Here is a 15,799-nt window from a genome sequence, read left to right on the forward strand (position 1 = left end):
TTCCTTCATTTCTCTTTCAGGTTTTTCATCATTAGTGTATAGGAATGCAAGAGATTTCTGTGCATTAATTTTGTGTCCTGCTACTCTACCAAATTCATGATTAGCTCTAGTAGTTTTCTGGTAGCATCTTTAGGGTTCTGTATGTATAGTATGTCATCTGCACACAGTGACAGTTTTACCTCTTCTTTTCCGATTTCGATTCCTTTTATTTCTTTTTCTTCTCTGATTGCTGTGGCTAAAAGTTCCAGAACAATGTTGAATAATAGTGGTGAGAGTGGGCAACCTTGTCTTGTTCCTGATCTTAGTGGAAATGGTTTCAGTTTTTGACCATTGAGGATGATGTTGGCTGCGGGTTTGTCATGTGGGCCTTTATTATGTTGAGGTAAGTTCCCTCCATGCCTACTTTCTGGAGGTTTTTTATCATAAATGGGTGTTGAATTTTGTCGAAAGCTTTTTCTGCATCTATTGAGATGATCATATGGTTTTTATTCTTCCATTTGTTAATATGGTGTATCACATTGATCTATTTGCATGTATTGAAGAATCCTTGCATTCCTGGGATAAACCCCACTTGATCATAGTGTACGATCCTTTTAATGTTCTTTTGGGTTCTCTTTGCTAGTATTTTGTTGAGGATTTCTGCATGTATATTCATCAGTGATATTAGCTTGTAGTTTTCTTTATTTGTGACATCTTTGGTTTTGGTATCAGGGTGATGGTGGCCTCGTAGATTGAGTTTGGGAGTGTTCCTCCCTCTGCTATATTTTGGAAGAGTTTGAGAAGGATAGGTGTTAGCTCTCATCTAAATGTTTGATAAAATTCACCTGGGAAGCCATCTGGTCCTGGACTTTTGTTTGTTGGAAGATTTTTAATCACAGTGTCAATTTCAGTGCTTGTGATTGGTCTGTTTATATTTTCTGTTTCTTTCTGGTTCAGTCTTGGAAGGCTGTGCTTTTCTAAGAATTTGTCCATTTCTTTGTGGTTGTCCATTTTATTGGCATATAGATGCTTGTAGTAATCTCTCATGATCCTTTGTATTTCTGCAGTGTCAGTTGTTACTTCTCGTTTTTCATTTCTAATTCTATTGATTTGAGTCTTCTCCCTTTTTTCTCTTTTTTTTTTGGGCATGCAGGCTCAGCGGCCATAGCTCACGGGCCCAGCCGCTCTGCCGCATGTGGGATCTTCCCGGACCGGGGCACGAACCCGTGTCCCCTGCATCGGCAGGCGGACTCTAAACCACTGCGCCGCCAGGGAAGCCCCTCCCTTTTTTCTTGATGAGTCTGGCTAATGGTTTATCAATTTTGTTTATCTTCTCAGAGAACGAGCTTTTAGTTTTATTGATCTTTGCTATTGTTTCCTTCATTTCTTTTTCATTTATTTCTGATCTGATCTTTATGATTTCTTTCCTTCTGCTAACTTCAGAGTTTTTTTTTTTCTTCTTTCTCTAATTGCTTTAGGTGTAAGGTTAGGTTGTTTATTTGAGATGTTTCTTGTTTCTTAAGGTAGGATTGTATTGCTATAAACTTCCCTCTTAGAACTGCTTTTGCTGCATTCTATAGATTTTGGGTCGTTGTGTTTTCATTGTTATTTGTTTCTAGGTATTTTTTTTATTTCCTCTTTGATTTCTTCAGTGATCTCTTGCTTAGTAAGTAGTGTATTGTTTAGCCTCCATGTGTTTGTATTTTTACAGATTTTTTTTCCTGTAATTGATACCTAGTCTCTTAGCGTTGTGGTCGGAAAAGATACTTGATACGATTTCAATTTTCTTAAATTTACCAAGGCTTGATTTGTGACCCAAGATATCTCTCCTGGAGAATGTTCCATGAGCACTTGAGAAGAATGTGTATTCTGTTGTTTTTGGATGGAATGTCCTATAAATATCAATTAAGTCCATCTTGTTTAGTGTATCATTTCAAGCTTGTGTTTCCTTATTTATTTTCATTTTGGATGATCTGTTCATTGGTGAAAGTGGGGTGTTAAGGTCCCCTGTTATGATTGTGTTACTGGCGATTTCCCCTTTTATGGCTGTTAGCATTTGCCTGATGTATTGTGGTGCTCCTCTGTTGGGTGCATAAATGTTTACAATTGTTATATCTTCTTCTTGGATTGATCCCTTGATCATTATGTAGTGTCCTTCTTTGTCTCTTGTAATAGTCTTTATTTTAAAGTCTATTTTGTCTGATATGAGCATTGCTACTCCAGCTTTCTTTTGATTTCCATTTGCATGGAATACCTTTTTCCATCCCCTCACTTTCAGTCTGTATGTGTCCCTAGGTCTGAAGTGGGTCTCTTGTAGACAGCATATGTATGGGTCTTATTTTTGTATCCATTCAGCCAGTCTGTGTCTTTTGGTTGGAGCATTTAATCCATTTACATTTAAGGTAATTATCGACATGCATGTTCCTATTACCATTTTCTAATTGTTTTGGATTTGTTATTGTAGGTCTTTTCCTTCTCTTGTGTTTCCTGCGTAGAGAAGTTCGTTTAGCATTTGTTGTAGAGCTGGTTTGGTGGTGCTGAATTCCCTTAGCTTTTGCTTGTCTGTAAAGGTTTTAATATCTCCATCAAATCTGAATGAGATCCTTGCTGAGTAGAGTAATCTTGGTTGTAGGTTTTCTCCTTTCATCACTTTAAATATGTCCTGCCACCTCCTTCTGGCTTGCAGAGTTTCTGCTGAAAGATCAGCTGTAACCTTATGGGGATTCCCTTGTATGTTATTTGTTGTTTTTCCCTTGCTGCTTTTAATATTTTTTCTTCATATTTAATTTTTGATAATTTGATTAATATGTGTCTTGGCGTGTTTCTCCTTGGGTTTATCCTGTATGGGACTGTGTGCTTCCTGGACTTGTTTAACTATTTCCTTTCCCACATTGGGGAAGTTTTCAACTATAATCTCTTCACATATTTTCTCAGTCCCTTTCTTTTTCTCCTCGTCTTCTGGGACCCCTATAATTCGAATGTTGTTGCATTTAATGTTGTTCCAGAGGTTGCTGAGACTGTCCTCAATTCTTTTCATTCTTTTTTCTTTATTCTGCTCTGCAGTAGTTATTTCCACTATTTTATCTTCCAGGTCACTTACCCATTTTTCTGCTGCAGTTATTCTGCTATTGATTCCTTCTAGAGAATTTTTAATTTCATTCATTGTGTTTTTGTTTATTGTGTTTTTCATCATTGTTTGTTTGCTTTTTAGGTCTTCTAGGTCCTTGTTAATCATTTCTTGTATTTTCTCCGTTCTGTATCCAAGATTTTGGACCATCTTTACTAGGGTTACTCTGAATTCTTTTTCAGGTAGACTGCCCTATTTACTCTTCATTTGTTTGGTCTGGTGGGTTTTTACCTTGCTTCTTCATCTGCTGTGTGTTTCTCTGTCTTCTCATTTTGCTTCACTTACTGTGTTTGGGATCTCCTTTTTTCAGGCTGCAGGTTTGTAGTTCCTGTTTTTTTTGGTGTCTTCCCCCAGTGGCTAAGGTTTGTTCAGTGGTTTGTCTAGGCTTCCTGGTGGAGGAGACTAGTGCCTGTGTTCTGGTGGATGAGGCTGGATCTTGTCTTTCTGATGGGCGGGTCCATGTCCAGTGGTGTGTTTTGGGGTGTCTGTGACCTATTATGAGTTTAGGCAGCCTTTCTGCTAGTGGGTGGGGTTGTGTTCCTGTCTTGCTAGTTGTTTGGCATAGGGTGTCCACCACTGTAGTTTGCTGTTCATTGAGTGGAGCTGGGTCTTGGCGTTGAGATGGAGATCTCTGGGAGATTTTTGCTGTTTGACATTACGTGGAGCTGGGAGGTTTCTGGTGGACCAATGTCCTGAACTCTGCTCTCCCACCTCGGAGACACAGGCCTGACTTGCGGCTGGAGCACCAAGATCCTGTCATCCACACAGCTCAGAATAAAAGGGAGAAAAAAATAAATAAATAAATAAAATAAAGTTATTAAAATAAAAAATAATTATTAAAAATAAAAAAAATTTTAAGTAATAAAAAAAAGAAAGAAAGAAGAGAGCAAGAAAACCAAAAAACAAATCCACCAGTGATAAGAAGTGCTAAAAACTATACTAAAAAAAAAATGGGCAGACAGAATCCTAGGACAAATGGTAAAAACAAAGCTATACAGACAAAGTTACACACAGAAGCATACACATACACACTCACAAAAGAGAAAAAGAAAGTATATATATATATATATATATATATTTAGTTATATATATATTGTTGCTCCCAAAGTCCACTGCCTCAATTTGGGATGATTCGTTGTCTATTCAGGTATTCCAGAGATGCAGCGTACATCAGGTTGATTGTGGAGATTTATTCCGCTGCTCCTGAGGCTGCTGGGAGAGGTTTCCCTTTCTCTTCTTTGTTCGCATAGCTCCTGGGGTTCAGCTTTGGATTTGGCCCCTCCTCTGCATCACCTGAGGGCGTCTGTTCTTCGCTCAGACAGGACGGGGTTAAAGGAGCAACTGATTAGGGGGCTCTGGCTCACTCAGGCTGGAGGGAGTGAAGCGTACAGAATGCAGGATGAGCCCGCGGCGGCAGAGGCCAGCATGATGTTGCAGCGGCCTGATGAATGCCTTGTGTTCTCCCGGGGAAGCTGTCCCTGCATCACGGGGCCCTGGCAGTGGCGCGCTGCACAGGCTCCGGGAGGGGAGGTGTGGATAGTGACCTGTGCTTGCACACAGACGTTTTGGTGGCTGCAGCAGCAGCCTTAGCATTTCATGCCCGTCTCTGGTGTCCGCGCTGATAGCTGTGGCTCGCGCTCATCTCTAGAGCTCATTTAGGCGGTGCTCTGAATCCCCTCTTCTCACACACTGTGAAACAAAGAGGCAAGAAAAAGTCTGTTGCTTTTTCGGCAGGTCCAGGCTTTTTCCCTGACTCCCTCCCAGCTAGCTGTGGCGCACTAGCCCCCTTCAGGCTGTGTTCACGCAGCCAACCCCAGCCCTCTCCCTGGGATCCGACCTCCCGAAGCCTGAGCCTCAGCTCCCAGCCCCTACCCGTCCCAGCAGGTGAGCAGACAAGCCTCTCGGGCTGGTGAGTGCTGGTCGGCACCAATCCTCTGTGCGGGAATCTCTCCGCTTTGCCATCTGCACCCCTGTTGCTGCGCTCTCCTCCGTGGCTCTGAAGCATCCCCCCACCCCCACCGCCACCGCCGTTTCTGCCAATGAAGGGGCTTCCTAGTGTGTGGAAACTTTTCCTCCTTCACAGCTCCCTCCCACTGGTGCATGTCCTCTCCCTATTCTTTTGTCTCTGTTTTTTCTTTTTTTCTTTTGCCCTACCCAGGTATGTGGGGAGTTTCTTGCCTTTTGGGGGGTCTGAGGCCTTCTGCCAGCGTTCAGTAGGTGTTCTGTAGGAGTTGTTCCACATGTAGATGTATTTCTGATGTATTTGTGGGGAGGAAGGCTAATCTCCATGTCTTACTCTTTCACCATCTTGAAGGTCTCTCCTCCATTTACTTTTATCCCAGAGTTAGCATAGTCATCTCAAGAGAAGAAGCAGGTATTATATAGCTTAATATTACTCCCCCTCCAGCCTCTTAAATTCTTTTTAGGATTTGATTTGATAAAATTAAGACTAGTTGTTACAAGCACTATGCTTCATGGAGAATATCTTAAAGTGGTAAAAGATGGTTCTAAATAAATAATTAGATATATTAATCTGAATTATATAACACAAATCTTTGTCAGAAAATTGAATGTTATTTTTTAAATTTTAGGATGGAACTTAGATGTGTCATAGCTGTCATACGTCATGGGGACCGAACACCAAAACAAAAAATGAAAATGGAAGTGAGGCATCAAAAGTATGTTTAAAGGGGAATAATTTAACCCTTAGGAGATAATTTAAGATTTCTGATAGGTGCTTAGTTATTTTGATTAATACCTCATATAGAAAAACTGTTTACCACTACTTCTTGGCCATTAATATTTAAGCCACTGGAAAAAAATAAAATCCAACAAAATCCATTTTAAATTGTGTATTTTAGCATCTGAAAATTACTGTGGCAACATCCATATATGGTCATCATCCTGAACTAGCTCTTATTTATTGTTGTAAATATTCAGTCTTGTGTTATTATTCTCTTACATTGCTTTCTGAGAATCATTAACTTCTCAACCTTCTAGATGAAAATTAGTAGAATGAAGTTTGTTACTTCTATTCAGTTAATCCTAGTGATTATTAGTTTGATATGGTTTAGGAAAATACTAAGTTTTACCAATCAAAGTATAGGAGCAACATCGTATAGTGAAAGAGGGCACACAGTGTTTGAAGTCCATAGACCCCAAGTCTCATATCTATTATTAATTATTGTTTTAGTCCCATATCTATCATTTATTGTAATTATTTGTTTTAGTTTATAGAGGTAATATTGTTGCAAATGCCTAACAGTGCTCTGTCTTTCTTATAAGATTCTTTGATCTTTTTGAAAAGTGTGATGGATATAAATCTGGGAAATTAAAGCTCAAAAAACCAAAACAATTACAGGCAAGTGCATCTGATTTCTTGTTGGGTTTTAAATTGCTAATCGCAAAGTTACATAAAAATTCAATTCTTTATTTATTTTACAGGAAGTGCTGGATATTGCACGACAACTTCTTATAGAGTTGGGACAAAATAATGATTCTGAAATTGAAGAAAACAAGTCAAAACTTGAACAACTTAAGACCGTGTTAGAGATGTAAGTATCTTTTTGAAACCCATAATTTTGGTAACTACTTATAGTGCTTTTTTTTTTTAATATGTGTGACTTTTCATGTTAATTTCCTTCACAGTTTGATCTTTTTTCTCTTTATCACTGTAGCTGAGGAGAAATTAGTGGAAGTCTAACAAGAATTTTATTTTCACCAGTGAGAAAAGAGATTGTTGTATTGCAGGTTCTGTTTTAGTTTTAATTTTGATGAGAATATCAAAAGAGGGCATCACATTTAGGTCTTGTATGATGTACTCCTTAGGATGAAGGCCACATTGCTAAGTTAACCACAGATTCAGTGCTGTTTAAGTGAAAAATAATTTTGAACTATATTTTAATAAAGTGAAATTGGTACCACCAATACTTCTCTTATAAGCTTTATTTCTTTGACCACTTAAAATCGTTATTTCTTTTATTTTTTTAAAGACACATACATTTATGTTTTTGTATGTTTATATACTTTGGCATCTATTAAAAATTCTCCAACTTTTATAGAGAAACTTTATTGTATTTTTATTTTTAATGTGGTTAGAATAATTACGTAGGATACAGATTTTGTGCTAGGATATTTTGAAGAATTCAGCAAGGTAATTACAAATATGAAGCATTAATATGTAAGATTTAGTTTTTGTCTAGGTGGATTTTAGTTTTTCTTTAGGAGGTTGCATTGCATGCTTATTGAACATTGTCTGTTTTGTTTGCCGTTTTATTTTTCAGGTATGGCCATTTTTCTGGAATAAATCGTAAGGTCCAATTAACCTATCTCCCTCATGGTTGTCCTAAGACATCTAGTGAAGAAGAAGGTATGTCACTATTAATGCCTATTGTGTTTTATTTATATGTAGGGACTTACTACTCGTTGTTGATTACCTTTGTAATCGTCTATCTAATAGTTTAGGGGTTGGCATGCTGAACAGAGGAAAAATAACTTGGAGTTGTGTTAACTATGCCTTTTATCCTTTAAATAAAAGATGTTTTACTTTTTATCCTTTAGGTAAAGGATACCTTTTATTATTTTGAAAACTGCTTAGAACTTCTCTTTTACTCTTCTGAAAGCTTATTTATTTATAACTAAATGTTACTTAATGGGTCCCTATCCCATACAGGGTATACAGGAAGAAAACTTAAGAAGTATGAAAAGACTGTTTAAAAAATACGTAATCACCATGTTTCTAAAATAGATATTTTTCTCCACCCAATAAATCAGAATAAGCATTTAAAATTAGTCTCCTAAGAGGAGGATTGAGCACAAAAGTTCATTTACTTTTCAAAAGAAAAATGGGCAGGGGTTGGGAAGCCATTTTACGGAGAAATGGAGATACCCAATACAATAATGATAATAGTAATAATCAGTCTTGCCTATCACACTGGCAAAGTGTTTTCTTATTTTGTTCTTTTTCAAATGATAATAAAGAATGCTGATGAGAGTACAATGTGACAGGATTTCAGTTTACTGGTAGGATTGTAAATTGACATAACTCTTTTTTTTATTTTTTTTACTTTGTTTTATTTATTTTATTTTTGGCTGCATTGGGTCTTTGTTGCTGTGCGCGGGCTTTCTCTAGATGTGGCGAGTGCGGGCTACTCTTCGTTGTGGTGCGCCGGCTTCTTATTGCGGTGGCTTCTTTTGTTGCGGAGCACGGGCTCTAGGTGTGTGGGCTTCAGTAGTTGTGGCTCGTGGGCTCAGTAGTTGTGGCTTGTGGGCTCTAGAGCTCAGGCTCTGTAGTTGTGGCGCACGGGCTTGGTTGCTCTGTGGCATGTGGGATCTTCCCAGACCAGGGCTCCAACCCATGTCCCCTGCATTGGCAGGCAGATTCTTAACCACTGTGCCACCAGGGAAGCTTTGACATAATTCTTTGAAAAGTAATTTGGCAATATATATCAACATTTCAGGGGACTTCCCTGGCAGTCCAGTGGTTAAGCCTCCACTCTTCCACTGCAGGGGACACAGTTTCGAGCCCTGGTCGGGGAACTAAGATCCGGTATGTTACGCAGTGCGGCTTGGGGAAAAAAAAAACACTTCAGAAATTTTTCATATGCCTTGACCTTAATTCTACTTATAAGAATCTATCCCAAGGGTGTAATCAAATATTCAGGGAAAGATTGTTCTATAGGGATATTCACAGTGGCATTATTTATAGTAGCAAAAATTGAAGTAATGATTATTTTAAATGCAAACAAATTTGATTATGTTGATCTTTATATATTCTAAAATTTGATATATTGCTCTTGTCACACACAGATTAATTTTCTATATTTTGATGTTTATATCAAAAAAATCCATAAACAACTATAATTAACAAGTCAATTAATTACTTTTCTATAAATGAATGTTGGCTTGCATGGTAAAGCACATACAGCTACTAACTAGCCCTAGGGGAAAGGGTGATATTCTATCACTTTTAATGAATCATCAAATCCTTTAGTGTTTATAGTGCTAATTTTTAAGTGACCTTTGTTTCTGTAATCCAACACAGATCTTAGAACGTGATAAAGAGCAAGTCAAAATTAAATATAGAAACTCAGACCTCCCCTATATCTGAGAAAATACTTTGGTCTGGAACATACAGATTCTACAACTCCAAATTTAAAAAGCTCTTCTTGGCTATATTTTATTGTATATCTCACCCATAAGTTTAAATTATAATAAATATTAAGCTCTGTCATCTCACATCTTCTTGAAAGTTATGCAAATCACTGATTACTAATCATAAAAATGTGTATATCTTCTTCACTTCAGATAACATTAACTTTTATGTGACAGCACTGCAGGAGGCTCTTAATATAAAGCCAAGATCTGAATCCTGTCATCAAGGAGCTCTTAATCTAGTATATGTAGTACAACTAAATACATTGGTCAAATACCATTGCTCTCATACCACTGAGAGCAGGAAAGGGAGAAGTTTCCTTTTAGAGAACTGGGAAAGAGCCTTCTTTCTAGAGTGTGGGAGAGATTTTGAAATTTTAGTAAGATTTTAACAGGTGGAGCAAGGAGTATTCCTAGCAGAAGCAACAGCCTACAAGAAAGGTGTGTTTAGGGAACAAAATAATTTACATAAGGGCCATATTCCACTGCAGAAGAGACACAAAGAAAAAATTAATCTTGAAATATGTCTGTTTAGAAGAAAAAACCTTGACATTTGCTTTATTCATTCACATGTATCTTAGACAGCCGAAGAGAAGAGCCATCCTTACTTCTGGTTCTAAAATGGGGAGGAGAACTAACCCCTGCAGGCAGGGTCCAGGCTGAAGAACTTGGAAGAGCTTTCAGGTGTATGTATCCTGGAGGTCAAGGTAAATCTTAGAGTTTCTTTAATTCAGTTAAATTCATACAGGCTGGGTCCAGGCTGAAGAACTTGGAAGAGCTTTGAGGTGTATGTATCCTGGAGGTCAAGGTAAATCTTGGAGTTTCTTTAATTCAGTTAAATTCATACTTCATATTTTCAAATCCTAATTTTGAGATGTTATTAAATATTTATAGAAATACAGTGAGATAAAAATATAGCTTAAGTGATTTGAGGATTTATTTTCAGGAGATTATGCAGGATTTCCTGGTTGTGGTTTACTTAGATTACATAGTACCTACCGACATGACCTTAAAATATACGCCTCTGATGAAGGACGAGTCCAGATGACTGCAGCTGCTTTTGCAAAGGTATAAATAAATGTTTCTTAGAATTATTAGAATTTTCATCTAATATAGCATTTTAAAAGATTTTTCCTAAGGTATTATTTTAATATTCTAAATTTGAAACTTCTAACTAAAGCCCTGAAATGGCAATGACAAGTTGTATTATTAATAAAGTTTATTGTAAATAGTAAGCTTACACCTTGTGAAATTCAGCATGTAACAAGATAATTATTAAGATACCTTCTATTTTGCATACTAATTCTTAAACTGTTTTGGCTCTATTTTATGTATTTAGGGGCTGTTAGCTCTAGAAGGAGAACTTACACCCATTCTTGTTCAGATGGTGAAAAGTGCAAACATGAATGGCCTTTTGGATAGTGATAGTGACTCTTTGAGCAATTGTCAGCAACGTGTGAAAGCAAGACTTCATGAAATACTTCAGAAAGACAGAGATTTTACTGCTGAAGATTATGAAAAGGTGGGTCTTACCAAACTCTTACATTGTCAAATATTACATGCACATACTCATAGAAAAGTGCATAAAATGTAAACTTAGAGCTTATCATATTATAAAGCAAAGAGTTGTATAATCACTACGGAGATACAGAATGTTGGAACAACTCTAGCCTCTTTGTGTCCCTTCCCAAGTTGCAGCCTCTTCCCTATCTGCTAGAAATAATCACTATCCTAACTTTTTATAGTCTTATACCCAGAATGCTTGTTTGGCTAAGTATGTATCTGTAGCTACCCTAGTCTCAGTTTGGGGTATTTTTTAAGCTTCATGTAATAGAATGTTTTCTTTTTTTCTTTTTTTGTGGTACGCGGGCCTTTCACTGCTGTGGCCTCTCCTGTTGCGGAGCACAGGCTCCGGACGCGCAGGCTCAGCAGCCATGGCTCACGGATGTGGGATCCTCCCGGACCGGGGCACGAACCCGTGTCCCCTGCATCGGCAGGCGGACTCTCAACTACTGTGCCACCAGGGAAGCCCAGAATGTTTTCTTTTATGTCTGGCTTCTTTTTCTCAATATTATGTTTGAAATTCATCCATAGTTTTGAGAATTTTCAGAATTAATTTTCATTTCTGTGTAGTATTGTTTTCAGAAGTTGGCAAACTTTTTCTGTAAAAGACCAGATAGTAAATATTTCAGGCTTTGTAGGTCACATATAGTTGCTTGTTGCATATTCTTTTCTTTTTTAAACCACCTTTTAAAAATGTAAAAACCATTTACTAGCCCACAGGCTATCACAGGTCATGTTTGGCCTAGTTTGTTAATCCATATTCTATTTTATGAGTATATGCCAATTTATATATGCTTTCTAATATTGTTATAGTTTGGGGCTGTTATGCTAATACTGCCGTGAATATCCATATATGCTTCCTAGTGTATATGAGCATATGTTTCTGTTTGGTGTATTCTAGGAGTGGAAGTGTTGTGCCCCACAGTGTGCTAATATTTCGATATTAGTAGCTGTCAAACTGTTTTCCAAAGTCATTGAAGCAATTTATACTCCCACCAGAAGTCCATGGAAATTGCTATTGCTCTACATAGTCTCTATTCTTGATATTTTCAGACCATTCAATTTTGCCTATTCTGAAGGATGTATAGTAGTACCTCATTTTGGTTTTACTATTTGTTGACCATTTAGGTATCTTCTTTCATAAGGCCTGCTCTTCAAGTCTCGTCGTTTTTTTCTACTAGTTGCCTGTGTTTTTCTTATTGAATAGTAGAATTTCTTTGTATAGTTTGGATATGAGCTCTTTCTTATGTGTTCTAAATACTACCACCTACTCTGAGCCTTAATGATTTCCTTTGATAAGCAGAAATTCTTATTTTCCATGTATTTCTTTTTTTTTTCCATGTATTTCAAGGTCAATTTTTTCCTTTATGTTCAGTGCATTTTAGTGCATTATTTATAATACCTTTTTCTAATGTGGGGTCATAAGATATTCCCATATACGATCTTCTCTAAACTTTACTGTTTTTCCCTGCACATTTATCTACAATCTAGCTAAAATTGACTTTTGTGTGTGCTATTAGATAAGGATGTCAAAATTGATGTTTTCCCCCCAACCATATGTACATCCAGGTGTCTCAACACCACATACTGAAAAGACCATCCTTTCCCCACTACTCTGTAGTGCCAGCTTTATCATATGTGTGTTCTCTGTTTCTAGAACGTATTCTTTTGTTGACTCTTGGGCCATTGAATAAGATCTCCCAAATCCTACATGGGTCATTCTTCAAGTTCTTCTTGGCTTTTCTTGTATTTCCATATAAATTTTTAAATAACCTGGCCCAAAATCCTGTTGGAATATTGATTTAGTTTGCATTAGATCTATACTTTGTGAAAACTTATATCTTTAAAAAAAAATTTTGTGAACTTGTAAATGCTCCCTCTAAAAAGGTTACTGTCTGTTGCCGTTATGTACAAATAGTTTTTTTAATATTGACTTTATATGTGTCAACTTTATTTAACTTATTAACTTAGTAATTTATCTGTAGATTAAAAAAAATCTTTTCAAAGCATATCCCCAGGTTTTTGTCTTCCTTTCCAGTTCTTATGTTAATTCTTTTTCTTGCTTTACTTTAATAGCTAGTACCATCAAAGTGATAGTAAATAGAAGTGGCTTTTCTGTTTTTGTTCATATTCTCAAAGGGAAATCTTTTTAACACTGTCCATTAAGCATGGTCTCTGTAGATTTTTTTAAAGCTACTCTTTTTCAAAATAAGGAAAATCCTTTCTACTCCTGTTTTCTTAAGCGGTTTTATCATGAGAAGTTTTTAAATTTTATATTTTCTTATCTGTTAAACATCATATGATTTGGGGGAGAGGCTACCTTGGTTCCTAGAATAAGTTCATTAAAATATATATATATATATATATATATATCACTGGTTTGGGTTTACTAATATTTTTGGTTAGGAGTTTTACATCTGTGTTCATGAGTCATACTGACCTTTACTTTTTTATTTTTGTTGTCTGTGTCTGCTTTCAATATCAAGATTATGCTGTTCTCATAAAATTAGTTAGAGAGTCCTGTTTGAGGGGAATAATTCATGTATATGTGTTTCAGTAAATGTTTGGTAAAATTTACTGGTAAATCCCATGGGCATTTTCTTTATGGGAAAGCTTGTAATTGTGGTTTCCAGAGTAATTTAGTAGTTTCCATTTATTATGTCTTGTGTCTGTATTAAGTTACATTCTTCTAGAAAGTTGTGTATACAGTCCTCTTAAGTTGTTTGTAATGTCTGCAAGATCAGTAGAGATATTCCTTTTTGTTTTGTAACATTGTACAGTCTTCCCCCCCTTTTTTTCCTTGATCATTTTTGCCATAGTTGATCAGCTTTATTAGTCCTTTAAAAGAACTGTCTTTCAGATTTGTTGGTTCACTAAATTATGCACTTGTTTTCTATTTTATTAATTTTTATTGTTAAATATTTTTTTCCTTCTACTTCTGTCGTTTTATTTTGCTCTTTTTCTAATTCTTAAAAACTAATGTCACGGCTTCCCTGGTGGCGCAGTGGTTGCGCGTCCGCCTGCCGATGCAGGGGAACCGGGTTCGCGCCCCGGTCTGGGAGGATCCCACATGCCGCGGAGCGGCTGGGCCCGTGAGCCATGGCCGCTGAGCCTGCGCATCCGGAGCCTGTGCTCCGCAACGGGAGAGGCCACAACAGAGGGAGGCCCGCATACCACAAAAAAAAAAAAAAAAAAACTAATGTCACTAGATGGATGCTTATTAACTCATGAATGTTCATTCTTTTGTAAAATACACACTCTAGGCCATAAATTTCCCTTTATGCACTGTTTTAACTGTATTCATAAATTGAGGTTTATGCCATCTGGGACATTTTCTAATTTCCTTAGTGATTTCTTTGATCATACGTTATTTAGAAGTGTACTTTTAAAATTTCCAAACCTATGCATTTTTAAGTTATATTTTTGTTATTTCTAACTTTATATCATTTTGGTAAAAACAAAAATTCTTGCTGATTTTTTTTTGGTCTGTTTTTTCTTTCTTTACTGTTATGTGTTAAAATTTCCCACTATAATTGTGGATTTTTCTTGTCTTTGTAATCTGTTAAGACTTGCTTTACATGTTTTGATGTCATGCTATTAAATGCATACAAATTAAGAATTGGTATATTTCAATCAGTATTTCTGCCTCAAAATTTACTTTGTCTGAGATTAATATAGCTACAACAGTTGTTTTTTCTTTTACTTGGTGTTTGTACAGTATCTTTTTTATCTTTTAACTTTCAGTCTTTCTGAAACTATACTTTTAGATGTATCTCTTAAAATCTGCATATAGATTTTTTTAAAATTTGTCATGAAAATCTTTGTTTCGAACAATTATTTCATTTATATTATAAATTACTGAAATTTGTATATGAATCTATTATCCTTTTAAGTGCTTTATATTTATACTGCCTATTTTTATTTTTCTCTCCTTTCTTGCTTCATTGGAATTGGTACTTTTTATTTATTTATTTCCCTGGTAGTTTGAAAATTATATTTGATTTTACTATTTGTTTTGTCACGACCCAAGAGATAACAATAGGCTTCTATGACATCTGCAAATTGAATGTTTACATCATGCTTTTATCCTCTTCCCGGACAAAGCAAGGACTCTAGAACTAATTTTTCAAACTTACTTGACTAAGAATCATCTGGGGTCTTGTTAAAAATGCAGACTCCAGTTTATCCCTTTTTTGAACCCTAAATGCAGAGTTTACCAGAGTTTCACCTTTGAAAATCCTGGACTTCACTTTTGTCCCCTTAACCTAAAAGGATATTAGAGCTCTACTCTTCTCTGCTGTCTATTCAGAATCAACAAATGTCTCCAATGCAAAAACAGCCTTAAAAGCCAGTATCACTCTCTGGATCTCTGACCTAAGAGTTTGGTTTCCATAATTCTTAATACCTTATCTCTCAGATACCTTAAAGCAGAAGTATAGAAGTTCTTTGCCCAGGATTTTTATTAATCTTCAGTGGTTAGATTGGCCTAAACTACCTAGTTCACCATAACAAGAAGTGGAATTCCACTTTACATTTTTTATATTTATACAAACGTATTTGATGGGGTTAAATTACTTGCCAAGCAAAGTTTCAACAGTGAAAATTGAAACTATTTGTCATTAATGGCTTTTGTTGATTTGCAAAAAATCTCATCACAAAGGCATTTACATGGTGGTTAAGAGCACAGCTCTTTAACCAGATTACCTGCTTTTTTATCTCACTCTTTGCATGCTAGTGGTTTGATCTTAGGGAAGGTGCTTTAACCTCTGTTAAGTACCTCATCTGGAAAAAGTGATGAAAATAATAGTCTTGAGGTTATTACATGTCAATATATGTCAAATGGTTAAACCATATTTGCAAATACCAAGTGAATCAGCAAAATGTCTGCAAAATGTTAGAATAAAATCTCCTTGTAAGTTAGAGTACTTCTAATAGATTTTCCCTGTGGATAATCTAATATTAGTTAAGGTTTAGGAT

General features: G+C 36.3%; 1 protein-coding gene across 3 annotated transcripts in view; it reads left to right on the forward strand.

Moving 5' to 3' along the window:
* PPIP5K2 (diphosphoinositol pentakisphosphate kinase 2) overlaps window positions 1-15,799 on the forward strand; it is an 80,187-nt gene that overhangs the window by 24,841 nt on the left and 39,547 nt on the right. For all 3 annotated transcript variants that reach the window (XM_028493113.2, XM_055086699.1, XM_055086700.1), the window contains 7 exons: window positions 5,698-5,784; window positions 6,392-6,467; window positions 6,551-6,660; window positions 7,390-7,475; window positions 9,841-9,966; window positions 10,206-10,327; window positions 10,599-10,781. In XM_028493113.2, coding sequence (XP_028348914.1) covers window positions 5,698-5,784; window positions 6,392-6,467; window positions 6,551-6,660; window positions 7,390-7,475; window positions 9,841-9,966; window positions 10,206-10,327; window positions 10,599-10,781 — 790 coding nt within the window. The remainder of the gene's footprint in view (window positions 1-5,697; window positions 5,785-6,391; window positions 6,468-6,550; window positions 6,661-7,389; window positions 7,476-9,840; window positions 9,967-10,205; window positions 10,328-10,598; window positions 10,782-15,799) is intronic.

Source organism: Physeter macrocephalus, chromosome 8, assembly GCF_002837175.3.
Source record: "Physeter macrocephalus isolate SW-GA chromosome 8, ASM283717v5, whole genome shotgun sequence".
NCBI classification, from domain to species: Eukaryota; Metazoa; Chordata; class Mammalia; order Artiodactyla; family Physeteridae; genus Physeter; species Physeter macrocephalus.